The 19,889-nt window shown below is 40.1% G+C and overlaps 1 protein-coding gene and 1 long non-coding RNA gene across 2 annotated transcripts; both read left to right on the top strand.

Annotated features, from left to right (window-relative positions):
- The first annotated feature begins 3,893 nt into the window (after window positions 1-3,893).
- Window positions 3,894-9,414, top strand: LOC134082066 (uncharacterized). The gene is made up of 4 exons (XR_009939558.1): window positions 3,894-4,008; window positions 6,130-6,163; window positions 6,455-6,634; window positions 7,143-9,414. It is a non-coding gene; the product is annotated as an uncharacterized LOC134082066 (long non-coding RNA).
- Window positions 9,415-10,809: 1,395 nt separating this feature from the next.
- Window positions 10,810-17,981, top strand: LOC134082012 (interferon-induced protein 44-like). Its single transcript, XM_062537648.1, has 8 exons — window positions 10,810-10,881; window positions 12,091-12,148; window positions 12,623-12,659; window positions 13,560-13,758; window positions 14,698-14,850; window positions 15,113-15,320; window positions 16,361-16,461; window positions 16,878-17,981. The coding sequence occupies exons 2-8, from the start codon at window positions 12,103-12,105 to the stop codon at window positions 17,052-17,054; spliced, it is 921 nt and encodes a 306-aa protein (XP_062393632.1). The 5' UTR covers window positions 10,810-10,881; window positions 12,091-12,102; the 3' UTR covers window positions 17,055-17,981.
- The last annotated feature ends 1,908 nt before the right edge of the window (window positions 17,982-19,889 follow it).

Here is a 19,889-nt window from a genome sequence, read left to right as displayed (position 1 = left end):
GAAACTAGATGCACCGCATAGCGGTACACAATATGACCGCCGCTCAGGTCTGCACATTCTCTCCAAAACGAATTACGCTTGTCAACTTTCCTGTATCTCCGATTTGTGCAATATACTGTATGTATATATCTCCTACTCTTGCAGCTCATGTGTATGAGTGTGTGCATGTGTGAGTTTGCTTGTATAAAGATGTGTGTGTGTCTGTCTGTGTGTGTGAATGTGCATGTGTGCGCATGTGTGTGTGTGTGTGTGTGTGTGTGTGTGGAATCCGTGGAAGTGTGTTTATCTGTGCGTGTGAATCTGTTGATGTGTGTGTGCGAACTTAGTTACTTTTTAAACTGAGCCCCCTGCCTACTCAACATAAAAATGGCAATCGGTTTTGCCAATAGCCTACTCACTATATTGGAATTTAACAGTTACGCCATTTTAACAGTAACTGTGCGTTCAGACCAAGACTGTCAAAAGCGTCAAGAGCGCTGGAAATCATTCATTTTCTATGGAGAGTCGGCGTTACCGGCGTCAAAAGAGTTCTGGGTGTGGGCGTGGCTTCATGAGCTTCACAGGCGTCAAAAAAAGGTTGAGCCTCAGTTAACTTTATGGTAATGAGCTATGACACGGTTCGGCGTCAACTAATCAGAATGTCAAACTCGCAGGATTGCTGCTTGTGGTTTGTCCGAATGTTTCATGTCATGGCTTTGACGCTTTCGGCGCCGAACTGGGTTCCACCGGCGGCTCAGAAGCGGCTCCAGATAAAGGGCCACCGTTTTGCCGCTTACCCACCAGCTTCTAATTGGCCTTATTTATGGCCATAATAATGAAAATGATGTACTAAAATAGCAATTGAGCTGAATTTACTACCTTTTCACTACCATCAACATGTTTTCTACTAAAGCAAAAGGTGAGGAGTAATGTAATGCAATACCTTTCCAAAACACAATAACACATTTAAGAACAACAGGATTTAACAATGAAAAGCTACTGGCATTTGAACAGGGGTGTGTAGGCTGTCAATAGGCACTGTATTTACCGGCATGGCTGGAGTTGATAAAGCTTGCTGGGTGGTGGTGCTGGCAAAGGTAGTGGTCTGACTGGCAAACTCTGTTGAACAGATTGGATATGAAAAGACGTATTTAGTGAGATGATTACTGCAATGGTATGACACCTGGCACATGCTAACTAGCGCCTAAAGTACAACCACTTCTAAAGGATATTTCCACTTAATTTTCAGACAAACCAAGCAAGGGACCACATGTACAGACTCTACAAATACTAACCATGATATCCATTTTTTATTTAAATGACTTGAAAGAGATCGTCAGGTACAAATGCACCATACAGTAGTAGCCAGTTCATTCATTCAGATGCTGTTACATGCTAACTAGCGCCTAGAGTACAAACACTTCTAAAGGATATTTCTACTTAATTCTCAGACAAACCAGGCTAGGGACCACATGTACAGACTCTATAAATACTAACCATGATGTCAGTTTTTTATTCAAATAACTTGAAAGAGATCGTCAGGTATAAATGCACCATGCTAGGGGCCAGTTCATATTCATTCACATGATGTTACATGCTAACTGGCGCCTAGAGTACAAACACTACTAAAGGATATTTCCACTTAATTTTCAGACAAACCAAGCTAGGGACCACATGTACAGACTCTATAAATACTAACCATGAGGTCTGTTTTTTATTTAAATTACTTGAAAGAGATCGTCAGGTATAAATGCACCATGCCAGTTCATTAATTCAGATGCTATTACATGCTAACTAGCGCCTAAAGTAAACACTTCTAAAGGATATGTCCACTTAATTTTCGGGCAAACCAAGCTAGGGACCACATGTACAGACTCTATAAATACATTTTGGAAACAGGTGTTGGCTAGAATTACGCTTTAAATACAGTTTTTAAAATGAAAATAGTAGAGATATTAGAGAAGAGATGTTTTACTTACCTAGTCCTAAGCCTGCTACTGGTGGTTTGAGTACTGACATTGTAGGCTATTCGCATCTGCTTGGATGAGTTTGCTTGATCGTTTCTAAACGTAAAGACATTTACCAACTTCTTTATCAGTCTGACGGTTACACAGTTACGTGCAAGAACAACAAGTCACGTAAGAGATGAAATCGTTTAGCCTACTGCAACATGAGAAATCAAGTAGCGTGAAACTAGCATAGACAGTAAAAGATAGGAAACTAGCGACAGTAAAGAAAATTCCAATATGGCCGCCATTCGGAACTGAACTCCATCTTCTTCGTTTGTCTTCTTCTCTCTGATCTGATCTATCACTCACTGAGCAGCGCCAGCGCCACACACCAGTGGCAGCAGGCTGCAGTGTTTGAACGTTGTTGCATTAGTTCTGCTTTTGACGTTCTCATAATATAAAATCGTAATAAATACATAATTGATTTATTTGGTAAGCACAGGGTAGCTACGGGGGTGGCCAGTGACACAGCTACATGGGGCACGGGACATCCTAGCCTTCAGTGTAGAACAGCCACGTTGAGGGACCATTCACTAAATGCACACATAAATACATTTTTTATAGCCCCCCATGGATGAAATTCCACAAAACTGGGCAGACTCCCAGAGGGTGTCAGGTTAATCATACACATGAAATTTGGTGCAGTTCATAGCATCTCACCTGAAGATACGGGCAATTAAAGCAATATTACATTACATTTTCAATTTTTACCATGGGGGTGCAAATCACAAATGACTGGTTATAAGCTAAGTTGATCCGAGCTTTTGAGACCAACGTACCATAAAAAATTTGTCATCCTCGGTGCCACGGTTCAGGTAGTTATGTAGGAAAAACTGCAATTTTTGGGCTTCGGGCGGGGGCAGCGCGGGGGGGGAGTGACCCCCGGGGACGAAACAAATTTTTTCCGTACAAGTCTACTGGGGCTACATGCCCACCAAGTTTCATGTGCCCCGGTGTTACGGTGTCCCGGGAATCGTTGACCAAAAATTCAGAACCGATGACGGAAAAAAAAAAAAAAAAACTTTGACAACAACTATATGACCGCTTCGCTAGCTACGCTAGCGGCGGTCATAATTAATTGAATCATATGAATCATCATATGCAATTACATTTTTAGATTGTCAAACTTATATTTACACTCACCCTTAATGACATATAACACTGCCTACTGTTAGCCTGCCCTGTATTTGTCTCTTAGCCAGAATTTACAAATGCATAGGCTAAAGGAGTTGAAGCACAGAGACCTTGTGAAAATGCCTCAAGCACTGTTGTCTGTCATTTCAGAGAGAATTTTCAGAGAGAATCATTCATTTGGAGTATTTTTCTGGATTCTCTTTGGCCCCATGCATACACACATAGCCGGATATTTGCTTAACAAGGTATTTGTCTATGTTTGGACCTGTCATCCACATGACAACGCATATAAAAGAATGTTTAAAAAAAACTCCGGGCAAAGTGAAGATCTGCGAATGCTCCGTTTATAAATTGGCGTGTAGCCAGAGATAACCGGAAATCTATGGTTTCGAACGTCAGAATATGTGCCAAAACCACAACAAATCTGCTCTGACGTCAAACGTGCGACCTTTGTTCACTGCAGAAGCATGGATCTGAGTGCCTTGAAAACAGAGATGTCCGGTTATGTGTGGAAGGTTTTTTTTTTTTCAAAAATGAGGTAATGTGGATAAATTTATTTTATAAACAGGGGTGTTTTTCACTGGGCAAACTTGCAAAAACTGTGGGGAGGATGTCAGCGCCTGTCTCACTGTGTGGAGAATGTTTGCGCCTGTCTTTACCCTGAGTAACAAAAAAAAAAAAAAAAAAAAATACACAAGAGAGGGAGCTTTTTGATACAGACACTGATTACAGGCCCTGACATGCACATCTCATCCTCCAGGAGCTCTTGACAGAGAAACCCCGCTGAAATCTGCCATACAGATGCTGGACCCTTACAGTCAGAAAGTATCTCTCTTACTTTTGTTTTCTTGTGAGGATATCTAACGTTTCTCAGCAATACGCAAAGGTAGGATGTCTTACTTTCTCACAACCTATAGTGTCCAAAAAGATACACTTTTTATTACCTCCAGCAAGGAGGTTATGTTTTCATCGGGGTTTGTTTGTTGGTTGGTTTGTTTGTTTTGTGATTTGTATGTTTGTCTGTCTGTCTGTTTGTTCGCAAGATAACTCAAAAAGTTATGGATGGATTTCGATTCAGGAAATTTTCAGGAAAGGTCTGAAATGACCTAAGGAAGAAACAATTAATTATTATTAATATTTTGGGAGTGATCCCTGTCTGGATGCAGGAGGCAGTTATGTGTTCGCTTGGCAGAGGTACGCGCTCTCTGAGTGCTTTTCTAGTTACAGAATGCTGTGGATCTTTTAAAAAAGTTTAATTTTTAACATAAAGCGTCTTGTAATGTTGGGAAATATAGGATGGTAAATGTTACTGTTGATTTGGAGCATGAGAGCATTGCCCAGTTTATAGTTTTATTTTTCCACACCGCTAACCATGTTCACAATTACTAGTGTGTAGATGGAACATGTCCTGAGAGATGCTAAAGCTTATTTGTTGATATCAAGCATCATCATGACAGAGCCTTTTTAATGGGGGCACCAAAATCACTTCATACAGAATGTGTGTGTTTCCCTTGCTTCTATAGACACTTCTTCGAATCTAATGCTGCTACTGTATGTGTGATTTTCATTCTGTTGATAAAGAAATGCTTGGCGGGTAATGCAAAGAGGAAATACAGCAAAAGCTAGGCAAACTTGGAGTTAATATACACACAGGGGAATTTCTCTCTCTACTTGTAGCTAAATAGCCTGATGATATGCACAGTGTGTACAGCTGCACACATGCAGACACCGTTATCAACCTAAGAATCCTTTTTCCCATAAGAACCCTCATGTTTTTCGTACAGTTGTGAGTCTGACCGTCATTATAGCGTCACTCCGCCTCAAAAAATCCCCACTACACCACTGCACGTGCGTGTGTGTGAGTCAGATGATATTGATAACACGCCCTGACATGCACATCACATACAGTATTCCAGCATTCCAGCACCTCTGGGAACCGCTCCTGGAATTTGATGCCACAGTAAAAATCATAACATGCATTCATACACAAAGTCAAGTCAAGTTCATTGCAAATTTCATACACAGAGGTCATTCAATGTTCTTTCCATAAACACAAGCTAACAGTAATAGCAGATATAGATGAGCAATAGTCAAAGAATAGTTTAAAAAGTGAAGAATAAAAAAGAAAACAAAACACACAAAGTAATAGTACAAACGCATAAAAGGGCAATAGTTTAAAAATGAATGAAATGAAAAGTGATAATTAAAAGTGATAATAATTAAGACATAAACAACAACATAGAATGACTAAAAGACAGAGTGCAAAACAACATATTACTGTAACACCACAAACAACTTATAATGAAGCTTATAGCTAGTGAATAGTAGTCCTCTATGAAGATTAGCCCTAAACTGCTCACACACATGCATTTCATTTCAGGAACAAAAACACCTGACCAATTAGGGCCCAATTGTCCAAATACCCACCCAAAACCCAAATAGTAAACACTATTCACTTGTGTTAATACAATGAATACACCTTTTTAATAACTACTATTTAATCTAAGTACATGACAGTAAACCTGTATTGGAACCTTACTAAAGTCATATTAGGCAATTCTCTCCACTTAAGGGCATTTAAAGGGAATCTATTTCGGGCAGAACTGCAAATGTGTAAGGCTTCACAACAACAACCTAGCTCAAGGAGCGAGATCACAACATATGATTACAAGATGCACCTTTACCAGATGATGTGTCTAATTTTCCTTCTCAGAAATACGTGAGGATATGAATCTATGAAGATTCCTCCTCCTCTCCCCTCTCCATGTAGGGTTAAATCATAAGCACACCCTAGTGGACACTGTAATCATAACTGTCCATACTTCTTGTGTTCAGGTTCTGATTTCCATTTCAATAGCATGAAACACTAACAATGTTTGTCTGGCCATCTATCTGAATAATCACTTGCAATTTTTCCAAGTAGGATTATTTTGTATTTGTGTCATTATGGGTTGTTGATGTTAGAATCATTAGTTAATACATTTAGTATTGTTCATTTGTTTCACAGTGCTCCCAGAGCCCTGGAGGACACTGGACTTGGAGTGAGTTCACTTTCAACACAACATACACTGCATCAGTGACAAAATCAGCTTTCCGTATTGAATGAGAAAGACCTAACTGGCTGCAATGTGACACATAATTGTGTTCTCTGTGTTGAAATGGCAGATCAGAATCATTTGGAAGGATTGTTTAGGGTTAGGGTTATTTTTTTTTTTTTTAAGTAGACTCATGAGCTTTAGAAAATATGAGCCATAAACACTTTACTTCAACAATGACCATAATTTCACATGATATGCAATTTAGCATGTTTATTCCTTTATATTCATGCACAGCCAAAGGCGCGTTATGAAAGACCATTAGCAAATCAGCACTCAACATGTTGAGCATCCTGATCCATGGTCCAGTGGGAGCAGGGAAGTCCAGCCTCCTAAATAGACCGCATCCTCCAGGAGTGCATGACCAGTGGAGCCATGGTAGAAGAGGCAAATGCTGGGCACAGCTGCAGGAACACAGTGAGTGATGTTTATCACAGTCGTATGCAAACGTTTGGCCATGAGGTAGACATGGTGTAGGGTATGTGGTGATGTGGGCCTCTTATAAATCTAATAATGGGGGGGTGGTAGTGTAGTGGTTAAGGAGCTGGGCTAGCGTGCAGTAGCCTGAAAGTTGTTGGTTCAAATCCCGGCTTCCACCCTTGTGCCTTTGAGCAAGGCACTTAACCCCAGGATGCTCCGGGGACAATGTAATGACAATGTAATCCCTTGTAATATAGTTGACATATCTAAGTCACTTTCGATGGAAAAAGTGTCTGCTAAGTGTAACGTAATAATTCCAAAGGCCAAGGGAACTGTATCAGGATGCATAGTATTTATGTATTTATCTATCTATCTATCTATCTATATTTCACGGCGGATGTACTTCCTAATTGCCTCATATTTGTTTGTTTTTGTTTTGCTTATCAACACTGTGTGTGAGCGTGTGCATGCATGTCTCCAGATTAAACACTGTAGTTTTTTTCAGTGAGGAACGACCATCAGGAGATGGAACTGAGCAGCAAGATGGATGTGCTGCTGCTGTCTGCACAGACACACGTCCTGAACCTCCCCAACGGCCACGTGGCATCTCTGGCCAACAGGAGAAGTAGCATGGCCACAGGCATATGCTTTACCAAGGATGGCACACGCCGTACACATAAACCACAACAGGCTCTATATCGAGTGTACCCAATGCCCAATGTCCTGCTGTTAGCTGGCCCCTCAATGTGTGGGGATCAGGGCCCTGTAACTCGAAGCACACGTTAGCTGCTCTTAGACCTTACGCATATCTTAAGCCTATCGTAAAAAGATACGCATGTAACTCAAATGATTCGCAAGTCTACGTGTAACGTAACTTAAGACAAAAGTTACGACTGCTTCATACCACACGCAACGCTGTCTTAAGTGTCTGAACAACCTAGGATAACCAAGGCTACTGTCGCTTGCATTCATGCTTGCCCTCTTGCATTCTCTTCGCCTCCGTTATTTTGGCAATTGAGCATTTGTTTCCTGCCATTTATAGTCGCGTCTTGTGTGCTCCTCACCCAGCTGTTTACGGTTTCTGTTTTCACGTCCCAAATCTTCTTTCTAGAATGTATCTTTGTGTTCGTCAGCTTGAGAATACATATATATATATATATATATTAAATCCCTAAGTGACAGTTATTTCATTAGGCAGCTGTAAGAGCTTCCATTCCTCAGCTGTAAGAGCAGCTTGGACGAACAGCATTTTCAAGTTGTCAGGGGGGAAACGGACGCTGATTTCCTCGTTACTACAACATTTACAGTGGTTGCTCTTTCGAGTTACAGTTTAAGTTGCGTGCATCTCACGTGTGACTTGCGACAAGTTTCAGTTACACCCGGATCGTTATGATTTACGAGTTCGTAAGTCATGCGTAACGTAAAGTTAAGTTTGATTTTTCGAGTTACAGGGCTCCTGGTGTCCAGAGATATCTGTGGTAGGGCTTTGAGACAATACTTAGCCACAATAACTGTAGCTGCATTTTTTGAGTAAGCCCATTAATACAGTAATAATGTGTTTGAGATGCATCCTGAACATTTCTAATAAATTTGACCTATATCCTTTCCCGAAACCAATATCTTCATCGTGGGACATCTCTTGAAGGTGCAGGCAGTGATTGCACAGGAAGTTGAGATTCTTGAATCCTTAAAACTCACAGCATTTCAGAATCAGAATCAGCTTTATTAGCCAGTTTTGCTTATATAAACAAGGTATTTGACCCCGTTTAGTCTTAGTACACAACAATCACTTTACATATGAAGAATAAACACACAAAGGATAGTAATGAATATACAAAATACTGTTTAAAGTATGCAATATAACAACACAATAAATTAACCAAAAAAAGTAACTATTGATGACAATAACAACTAGGAAAGCACTCAGAGAGCGTAGACCTCCGTCTGTATTGTTCTTCCTTGGTTGTGATACATTTGAACCTGAACTATTTAGATCGCCACCACGTGGCCATACCATGCCATTACACCGTCAAGCGAAAAACATAATCGCCTCCTGAATCTAGACGGTGATACAAATCTCTCCCAAAATGTAACCGTTTCTTTGGGTAATTTCAGACCTTCCCCGAAATTGCCATCGAAATCCATCCATTGCTTTTTGAGTTGTCTTGCTAACAAACAGACAAGCAAACAGACAAGCAAACAGACAAACAGACAAACAAACAAACCCCGATGAAAACATAACCTCCTTGGCGGAGGTAATAATAATAAGGGGAATGTTTTTTTTCCCTACATTTCAGCGTTAAAATGTGCAATTTCCCAGCATATCACGGTGAGAGAAAAAACACTTTCTTTCTCTTAACACTCTAGAATCATTGTTACACCAACAATTAATGTTACAAACCGATTGCTTGGTAAACAGAACATCTTTATTAGAACATGTCCATCATCCTTATCAGCCATCCTTATTCCTTATTACCATTCAGATTCCATGTCAAACTGAAAGTGAACACCAAGTGCACTCAAGTTTGGGTTTGTGCAGACTACTTTCAAATCTTTAGGCTATAGACTACTATATATGGCTCTCATGCACATATGGCACTGCCACAGGTTTATGAATCATTGATGTGTCATGTAATAGTTTATTCTGACATCAGCAATCCTCAGACTGTTTGAAGGGCTCTGCTATTTAGTTTTAACATTAACGTTACAGTGCAACTGTTCTTTAAGACACTGCTCTTATTGTGTTGTTCTTGTGGTTTGTCAATTCTCAATTAAAGGTCTCTTTATTCTAACCTTGCCTCGCCCTGTGTTTGAGTCTGACACTTCCTGTAAACTGTAACAAGAACACCACTGTCTAAAATGTATATTAGTATCTTGTGCGACAAGGAAATCCAATCAGGGGACACCCAGACGCATGGTGTAGGCCTACACTGCTTAATTTGCACAGGTATACAGATATTCTGTAAGTGGCTGTGCCTTCATACATATTATATACATATTCAAGCAGTTTGTATAGCCTATACACTAAAATGTCATATTTTATAATTGTTTCAGTCGGCTACTGAAATGTCTATGACATGGTTATTCCATGGGTGTTCCCATGCTGCCTTGCGCGCAATTTCATTCATGTTGCTAAGGCAGCCCGGAAACTACCACCCTAATTTTTGCCTTGGACCAATAGGGGACCAATCACAGAACAGGGAGGAAAGCAAGATGATGAGTTAGATGAGTATGCACATCAATTTCTGCTATGTTTTTAGGCATAAAATGTCATACAAATCAGGCTAAAAATAATATATTATAATACCTTCTGTAAAAACCATGTAAATATGGTCAGGTATGAGACTGAACAGTTTACTGTAAATGCTATGCTATGGAGATTTTGTTCTCAGAGTGAGAGAGGAAACTCATCCATGGGTGCTCTCTCTCTCTCTCTCTCTCTCTCTCTCGCTCACACACACACACACACACACACACACACACACACACACACAGAGGCAACACAGGCAACACAAAACAGTGTAGGCCTACCTCACATATAGCCCCCATTATGACCCAGGTGAGGCGGGGCTAAAGTGTTTGGCTGGCTACCTCTCTCCTCCCAAGCCAACTGCTAAGTTTCGGTTTCCTGTAAACCAGCCGCTAAGCTGCTAACCAGCTGTTATGCTGCAGGTTTGGACCTGTGGGCAGAGGTAGTAGCCTACAGTGTGTTTGTGTTTTGCATGCAGAGGTAGTAAATCTTTTTCTACTTCCACTAAACAATGTGTGTTTAATCAGACCCAAATACTGTACGTGAGCTTGTAAAAAAAATGAGTTCACCCCAAAAAACTTTAATTTTTTTTTTTTTTATTCACACACAGGGAGAAGGTGAGCTTGATGCAGAGTCTGATAACAGGCCCTGACATGCACTAGGGGCAACTGAAGGATGGTTTAAACAAGGTCTTGCCAAACCCAAATGCCACCCCAGTTAAAAAATATAATAGCATTAACTCTTTCAGCGGATTTAACATTAATATGACCTCTAGAGTGTAAGTGGACCTTTTGAGAAGACATCCGTGCGTAGTGCACATATAGGGCGTTTTGGCTCTGCCCCTGCAGGCGAATAATCCCACGCCCCCCGAAATCTGATGCCACAACATCAAATCATAACATCATTTTTACACAAAGGAGTCACTCTGCTCGTCCTCGTTTGTTTTTGTTTTTCTAACGTTTCTCAACGGATCTTACGAGAGGACGCAAAAAAGGTAGGATGTCTCTACTTTCACAAATCTTATGTTTAAAAAAAATGCAAGAAAGAAGTGCAGATCTTGCAATCCCAAGGCCTACAAATATATTAAAATGTTTTGGAAAAGTAGGAAGGCAGGGACTGCATTTAATTTGCAGAAAAATAACTGATTGTTTTGCTCAGTTTATTGTTATACCTGCCTACCCCACAACACTGACCATTAAAAGAAGATATTTGGGACATACTCCATCTGCTCTGGAGAACAGGGGAAACAGAGATGCAAAAGTGTAATTGATGATATCAAATATAAGTCACGAGATTCCCTGGATGCTTCTTTCTACTACTGGCAGCCTTGTAAGGGGATATTATTTATTTTTGAAAGCCCTACTTAGTTCCATCACCTGAGCTTGGTGCTTTTTGACCACAGCAAAACATGAGTGAGTGAAAATTACTTTATACAAATATACAGTATTTCCCTCTGTCTGTGCATTTCTTTACATCTAATGCTGCTACGTGTGATTTTTGTGCTGTTGATGAAGAAATGCTTGATAACAAGTAAAGAGGTGCTACAGTTTCTCTGTGGGATTGAGTTTCTCTAGCGAATGAGCTGTAATTGAAAATCTCCAAGCTTGCACTCAGATGTGCTTTGGTTGATTAGATCACTAAGTGGTCAGCTCTAAATATGAATGCAATGTGATCCAATCTCTCAACCCACTTGACAAGGCGGTCTGAGACTTATTATTATTTTTTTTTAAAGGTTATTTTTTGGGCTTTTTATGCCTTTAATTGGACAGGACAGTAGAGAGAATGACAGGAAGTGAGTGGGAGAGAGAGCTGGGGTGGGATGCGGAAAGGACCACGGGGCGGGAATCGAACCCGGGTCGCCGGCGTGCGGTGCAGGTGCCCCAGCCAGTTGCGCCACGGCTGGGGCCAGACTTATTTGACCACATATCTTTAGTACAGTAAACACTTTTTCTGCGTTCTGATGCATTCTAATCTTTGTCTGTTTAATTGACTTATGGTGCATTAGGGCTGAAGAGGTACAAATAGATCCCTTAAATATACATATTTTCCATAAGTTCAAAGGCATAGAGGAAGTATGTTGTTGTTAAGGGTTGCATATTCATTTAGGATGTTTGATATATTTTGGAAAATGATTAATGTCTTTTGGGATCAAAATTACTTTTTAAAAAAAACCCAGATAAACGGTCTCCTTCTTCTCTTTCAGAAACAGCCAGACATGGGAGGATCAAATTCTAAAGAGATTCAACATCCCCCCGTTCCATGTAAGTGCATATTTCCTACTACACTAAATCACCAGCACCCCCTAGTGGGTACAGCAATCACAAGCACTTTTAAGACCTATTCCTACAACGTTGCATAGGGGAGAACTTGTAACACTGGCAGATTTGCAACAGTGTAATATAGGCCTAGTGGTTTGGTGGTGATGATATAAAGTAAGACCGTCATCTATAGCACAACACAAGTTTGGATGACTTGCAAAGCCAAACAGCAAAAGAGTGTCAAATCGACTTTTATTGTTGGTCAGATTAATCTGACATCAAAATGCACGGTATGGCCACGTGATGGCGATCAGAAAAGTTAAGGTTCAAATGTATGACAACATAGGAAGAACAATACAGGCGGAGGTCTGCGCTCTCTGAGTGCTTTTCTAGTTTTGTTTTGTGTCATTATGGTTTGTTGGTGTTCTCTGATTCATTAGTTACTTCATTTATTAGTATAATTCTTTTGATTCACAGTGCTACTAGAGGAACCCTGGAAGACACTGGACTGGGAGTAAGTTCATTTTCAACTAACTGACAGAAATACAAATTAAAAACCTACAGCAAGAACACAGCTTACAGTACATAACAAAATCAACTCGACTACTTTGTTATCAAAATAACCGATTTACCTGCAACACGACAGAGAACTGTTTCTACTTTATTTTAGTTTAAGTTGAAATGGCAAATTGGATGATATGAGACAACATAGATGAATGTTCAATAAATCCAAAGGATAATGTAACAATGTAACAAGCAGTAATTGATTGCAGCAGTTCACTTGAATGGTGTTAAGCAGGCCTACAGAAGCCCCTTTGAGCAACATTACACATGACTATTTCATCGAATTTGAAAAATAGCCATATGAATTTCAGAGGTATTTAACAAACACTTTTTTTCAACTATCTCTGTAGTTTTACATGATATTGTTATTATAGCTCCTCTCGAAGGAATGTCCATAGAAGGCAAATATGTTACGTGAGATATTGACTTTCCTCAGAGAGGAGCCAGTAGAGAACAGTTGGAGAGTTTTCTTAACAGTCTTGTGTAATAAACTCTGGGTTCGCTAACAACGTTGTTGGTGCTGGGACCCTAGGCAAGGGACCCACCTGTTGGAAAGAGACCATGGTTACTATCTGTAACCTAGACGTTTTATTATCGTTACTAGACAGAAACGAAACTCCTAGATAATGTGTTTGCATGACTTCTCACAACGAACACTTCATGGCCTCCCATTATCAGTTGTGTTTGACAGCAACAAACACTTCAGGCGCGAAGTCGAACCCTATTGCACGTAGTTGCATTGTGTTTTCCAAAGTTAGGCCTAATGCACCAAAAACGAATGGCGGGGCTTAAGCACTCAGTGTGTGGGTCCACAGTATTAATGCACATCATTCTATGTATATCTATACAGCAAAAGGGATGAGATGAAAGAAAATTTGAAGGGATTCCAAATCAGTCATTCAGATGTTAAGCATCTCCGCATCCTGGTCCACGGTCCGGTGGGAGCAGGGAAGTCCAGCTTCATCAACTCCATCGACTCCATCTTCCAAGGGCGGATGACCACTGGGGCCATTGCTGAAGCAACGGCCGGCCACAGCTTCACAAAAATGGTAAGTGTTTATGGTTGGTGTCTGGGAAAAGCTAATATACGGGAGGTAACTGGAAAAACTCACTACAAAAGGTTTGCTGATGTTTCCGAAGCTGATAATGATGTTGATGAAGATCATTTGCAAGCACACACACAGGTGGGTTGAATGTCTAAATAATCAACCAAAGATACCTGTGATTACAATGCCCCATTTCTGCTTTTTCAATTTTGACTAGGTGGCACCAAAGCCATCGATATCTCAAAGTTGCGACAGCCGTTGACTTCAATGTTAGAGCCAGATTAGAGCGGTCACGTGGTTAGTGGGTAGCCTCAGTAGTTCCTTTGGTCCCTGGTTTACTATGGGACTGACAGCAGCGATCGCATTAATATCTACGATAAATACTCGATGAAAATTACTATAAACTGCATTTCCACATACATATATTACTCAATGAAAATGCATTATGCACACGACCATAAGTCATGTAGAAAAGTCTTATTATAACACCTGAGATATTCATTCATTCTCCCATTGAAAGGAACCACTGAACGACCATGATATACCAGATGTGCCGCCATTTTTTGTACACGGGAGTCAATGGTTGTGTCGCAACTTTGAGATATCGATGGCTTTGGGTGGCACTATACATTAAATTAGTGGTTGTGGGATGGGTCAACTTGGCCCCTATAGGCCCTACAGTTCTCAAGATATTCACAGAAAACTGTAACCTTCTGAATGCACGCCAAGTTTTGTGGAATTCCATTCATGGGGGGGCCATACAATAAATTCGTTATAATGATACAATTTTGTGCAGTTTTGATCATGTCAGATGCGATAACACTTAATCACTGAGGGTGGAAAAAGAGGAGAATGAAATTCCAATTATCCTGAAGCAATGTTTCTGCATCCACTCCCGCTCCTAGCTACAGTGAATTAATGAGAATATGTCATTATTTCCAGTATAAAATCCACAAAATTAAAGATGGACAATATGGAGCCTACTTATCTTTTGTCTTTGGTGATGTCATGGGTCTGGAAAGAGGAAATTCTGAAGGAGTGCAAACAGAAGACCTCAAGAAGATCTTGACTGGTCACATCAAAGAAGGTTATGTGGTAAAATACTCTCTCTCTCTCTCTCTCTCTCTCTCTCTCTCTCTCTCGCTCACACACACACACACACACACACACACACACACACACACACACACACACACACACACACACACACACACACAGTGACAACAACATACATGTATATATATAGCCCGTAATATAGCTCCTTTCTTAAGCACATTTAGGCTGACCAGACATATGGGAAACTAACAAACTAACAACAGGATACTCTTTGTCACCTTCCTCTCACTTCTCTGGATAGTTCAACCCTGCAAGCCCAAGTTTGGAAAAAGACCACAACAAGGATCCAGGTCTCAATGAAAAGATTCACTGTCTGGTCAGCGTCATACCAGCAGACACTCTCCTCTGGTGTGCTGACGGCGACAAAATTTCAGACCATGCCATGCGGGAAAAGGACGCAGCCTTCATCCAAAAGATTAAAGATGTCAGAGCATATGCCAGCATTCTGGGCAAGTGTTACAGCTATATGCAACCATACAAATCAATTTCATTTCAGACAGGAAACTCTCCAAAGATTAGTATTGTCAATTCAATAATGTAAGTACAAGGTAATATGATTGGTCTTGGAGGACTAGATTTAGTTCATGGACCAGACAAGATGTCAGCGCCACTCAAGGTGGCAAAGCTTACATATAACTTTTTAAAAGATCCATAGATAACATTTCGGCATGATGAAACTTCCTGAGTCACAGCTAAATTACATGACAAATGGCATGCCTGAACCCACTGTAAAAGACAATGCATGATCCCCAACCATTGTGCATATCTCTATATCTATTACGCCCCACTCGAAATAGCAACAAAATAGTGTTTAATCTATAATATATATTGACGTGGACTTTTCTGTTTTTTGTTTGTTTTATTATTTATTTGACATTTGTTTATTTGTTTGTCTGTCTTGTATGTCTTGGTGTCACGGGTACGCTGGCGATTACGCCACTCCGTCCGGCATTGTGTCTTGTTATTTTGTGAATTTGTTTGTTGTGTTGTCATGGGTACGCTGGCGACTACGCCACTCCGTTTCGGCACTGTCTCTGTGTTCTGTGAAGCGCTTTGGGTTGCACTCAGTGCACATTAAATGCGCTATAAAAATAAAAGTACCTTACCCTACCTTACCTTACCTAATACAAGCCATCAACCATTGTTTAATCATGGATAGTTGACAAGAGATGTGACCCATTCGGATTGTGGCAGATGTTCTATGCATTAAGAGTTTATGTGTCATCAAATGATTTTGGAATCTTAAGGTATGTTTAAGGTGTCTGTGTTTTTTTCCTGATGTTTTGGGGTATCTTCCATGGGGGCCCAAAAGACTATATCTGAATGCTTCTCCCTTAAACAAATTAACCGTGTCACTTGGACTGCGAATCCTGTCTGAAACAAATCTCTAAGGAAACACACATTCCTGTTTCGGACAGCAATCTCAGTCAAGAGTATGAAATGTATGAAAATCTTTTTTTTCTTTCAAGTTGTTTTTTGTCTGTTTCAGGCATACCTCAAGTTGTCATCCTGTCAAAAGTGGACGAGTCATGCGCTGTGGTCAACAAGAACATTAGAGAGATCTACAGCAGCAAAACCATCTATGAGAGGGTGTGTACATCACCTACATTCCTCCTTACTTTATCCCTGCACACCAGAGAACATATCATCTATCATCATCTATCAACTCAACATCTATCATCACTCATCTCCAAACAAAACCGATTTGCGAGTAGCAAACTATGTACTATTTGAGAACTAAACAATAGGATGGGCTACGGCAAGTTTTGGATGGGCTTGTGACTGGATGGCAGAGAATAACGCATGATAACTGCTCACAAGAGCTTGGGTGCCGAAACTTCTTTGAGAAACTTTCTTTCAAACTAGGACCATTGATGCATTAAGGCAGTGTCTAATCGGTAAATGGTGTAGCCTACTATTTTGTTATTGTGATGCTTAACAATGCTATGTGTGTGTGTGTGTGTGTGTGTGTGTGTGTGTGTGTGTGTGTGTGTGTGTTTCTTCAGATTAAACACTGTAGCCATAATGTGGGAGTTCCTGAATACTGCATCTTCCCAGTGAAGAACTACCATCAGGAGAATTGCCTGCACAACGATATGGATGTGATACTGCTCTCTGCACTGACAAACATCTTAAACTTTGCCAATGACTATGTGGCAGAGATACCTAAGGAAGAGGACTGAGAGTCCGATTTAGACATGATCAATTCACTTATAGCTTTTGTTTTGACACCAATACTCTGTTTTTATATCTTTCTCTTTTCCTTTCCCTTCTCTCACATGCTCTGTTACCACTTTACTGGACTCATTAAATGTAAATTATGAATCATGACAAATCATCTTGGTGAAACATTAATCTTTTTTTTTTTCGCTGCAGAAGACATATTTTTAAAAGTTGCACACGAGTACAAAGCAAACCATAGAATGAACATGTCTTAAACCATATCTAAAGGCTTTTCAATCCACTCCCTCTATTTTTACGTTTGACAGAGTGACCTGCTTTGTTATGTTGTTTTCAATAGCAACATTTTTTCAGTATTTTTTTGTTGTTGTTTTACTTCTGTTTTGTTGCTGGATAGGTTTGCAAGTGTTTTCAAGTCTGTATGTACAGTAAGTGCCTACAATTGCCAGACTAGTTGTGTATTTTGAAAAAAAGTGTTTAATGTAAGAAAACATAATAGTGTTTCACAATACAGTATGTGTTACAGAATTGCAAACAAAGTGCAAAGTTGACAATGTGTTTAAGCTGGTTTCACAGTAGTTTAAGCATTCTACAAGACGTAACGCTTATGTGAAAGGCTGTAATTTGAGTTCTGAAGCCTACAATTTCATAGGTCAATCTTTATTCCAGAGAATAAGGTTGACATATCAAGTCTGATAACAATCTGAGTCTGGCAACTGGCCCTGACATGCACATCACATACCCCTGGAGCTCTGGTGTAGAGGGCGCCCCTGAAATAATAATAATAATTTAAAAATATATAATTGAACATCAAATTATAACAACAGAGTCGCTCCACTCCTGCTCATTTGTTTTTGTGTGAGGAAACATAATGTTCTCAAAAGGGGCACGGCTAGACCTGCAAAGGTAGCATGTACCATTTTCTACTTTCTAACATACTGTATGTAACTAAAGTGTGCAAAATAAAATAAAATATTTTTAAAGGATGGCGTTATATTGCAAAAAAAAAAAAGTTTCTCAGTTTGTTGCATTTTCTGACCATGTCCACAATTACTAGTGAATATATGGGACATGTTCCATCTGCTCTGAAGGACAGGGGGAAAGATACAACAATGTATTTGATGGTATCCTAATAATCATTCCCAGGATGCTTTTCTCAACCACAGCCACAGCCACATCCTTGCACCACTTGAGCTTAGTGCTTTTCTTCAGTGACTATAACAACAATTCTGTGGAAAATCACTCAATACAGAATGTGTGTAGATACATCCCTGTTTGGACACTTCTTTTAAAACACTACTATGTGTGATTATTGTGCTGTTGATCAAAAATGCATGACAAAGAAGTAATAGAACAACAACCATCCTGCCTTCTTAAAGCCTGTGTTACGTGGTCCAGACCCAAGTGAGATTCTGTCTTGTCCATCACTACACTCCCCAAAACAATGTGACTTACTCAGTCAGCCTCTACATATTGTACTACTACATCCCTGTTTGGACATGTCTTTATATAAAACTCTACAATGTGTGATTATTGTGCGGTGACTTACTCTGTCAGCCTCTACCTAATTATTGTACTACTACTCCACCTACTCCAACATACTGTACATGTACTGTATAAGGCCTCAATATAGAGAGAGTGAGCTTGACGCAGAGTCTGATAACAGGCCCTGGCATGCACACGAGCCAGGGACAGGGTGCTGAGGGTGGTCCAAAAACGTCCTATCTAATAGCATCACCCCTATGTGTACATAACAGAATTGAAAATATTTTCTTGGGGGTGAGACAGGGACACTGGAAGTCATTCAGAGTTGACCATCCATTCCATATTATATTCTATCATATTAAATGCAGCACAATAGCGCACACTCAAGCACAAGACCAAACCCCATACCCTAGCCTATTCCAAGTGCCTACCTAAAAGTTGGAAAAGGTCTCACACTCAAGAATTGTTTTAAAATGATGTTAAGTGTATGGTAATACATCACAAGACAACAAAGCTATTGCAATGATCTAATTATCTGTGTGAACAGAGTTGGAGTTAAAGCCTCCTCCACCACAGTAGGACTTTTACAGTGATGTGATCTGGTAGTTTTTCACAAGTGTAAATCCACATACGATATCAAATCTCCTTTAAAGCTCCATTGTGTAGTTTTTTGGTTCGATTCTTAGCAAAAACTTGTTTTCTTCCACAAATATGTGCTCATTCATATGTAATTACTGCCATCAACAAACCAAGGTATTCTCGTTAGCGTTAAATCTGCCATTCAGAATACATACGTGCAAATCGGCTCTATGGCGATAGCCATGTTTCGGCCTCCATTTTTGGAATGCGCTAGCCAAGGAGGGACATACCCACAATTCTAGTTCTGCCTTTGGCAAAACGTATTCTGAATGGCAGATTTTAGCCCTACGAGAACACTTTGATTTGTTGATGGCAGTAATACAAACAGAGACAAAGGATTAGTAAAGAAATGCAAGCACCCACGGCATAAGTGTATCTAAATTAGCTATGTACCAAAAATGACATCTTACCATGACTCGTAGAGCTGTAAAAAGTGTTGTAAACGTTGTAAGGTATAAGTTAATAAACGGAGGTTTTGGAGTTTGCGCACGAGGTTGAACATGATTGCTGTCTAACAACTCACAGGATGAGCTGATTCCTGGTTGAACTCAGCTTAAACTGCCTGGAGGCCGGAAGTACTCTGATTCGAGCGGATGCAGTCTTATCTTAACAGTCTTAATGCATTTCAGGATCTTGGGGGGGATATTTTTTATGACTGTTGTGACTATATGTGCTATAATTGTCAAAAAATGTTGGAAATGTAATTAATGATT

This window comes from Sardina pilchardus, chromosome 1 (assembly GCF_963854185.1).
Source record: "Sardina pilchardus chromosome 1, fSarPil1.1, whole genome shotgun sequence".
Classification (NCBI taxonomy): domain Eukaryota; kingdom Metazoa; phylum Chordata; class Actinopteri; order Clupeiformes; family Clupeidae; genus Sardina; species Sardina pilchardus.
The sequence above is the reverse complement of the archived record's forward strand: the minus strand, read 5'-3'. Positions and strand labels throughout refer to the sequence as shown.

Excerpts from the sequence above, each read along its gene's own strand:
- LOC134082012 (XM_062537648.1), top strand. The coding sequence starts at position 12,103 with ATGGGAGGATCAAATTCTAAAGAGATTCAACATCCCCCCGTTCCAT. Across the intron at positions 13,759-14,697 it reads GCCACAGCTTCACAAAAATG|TATAAAATCCACAAAATTAA; the intron begins GTAAGTGTTTAT and ends CATTATTTCCAG. Across the intron at positions 14,851-15,112 it reads ACATCAAAGAAGGTTATGTG|TTCAACCCTGCAAGCCCAAG; the intron begins GTAAAATACTCT and ends TTCTCTGGATAG.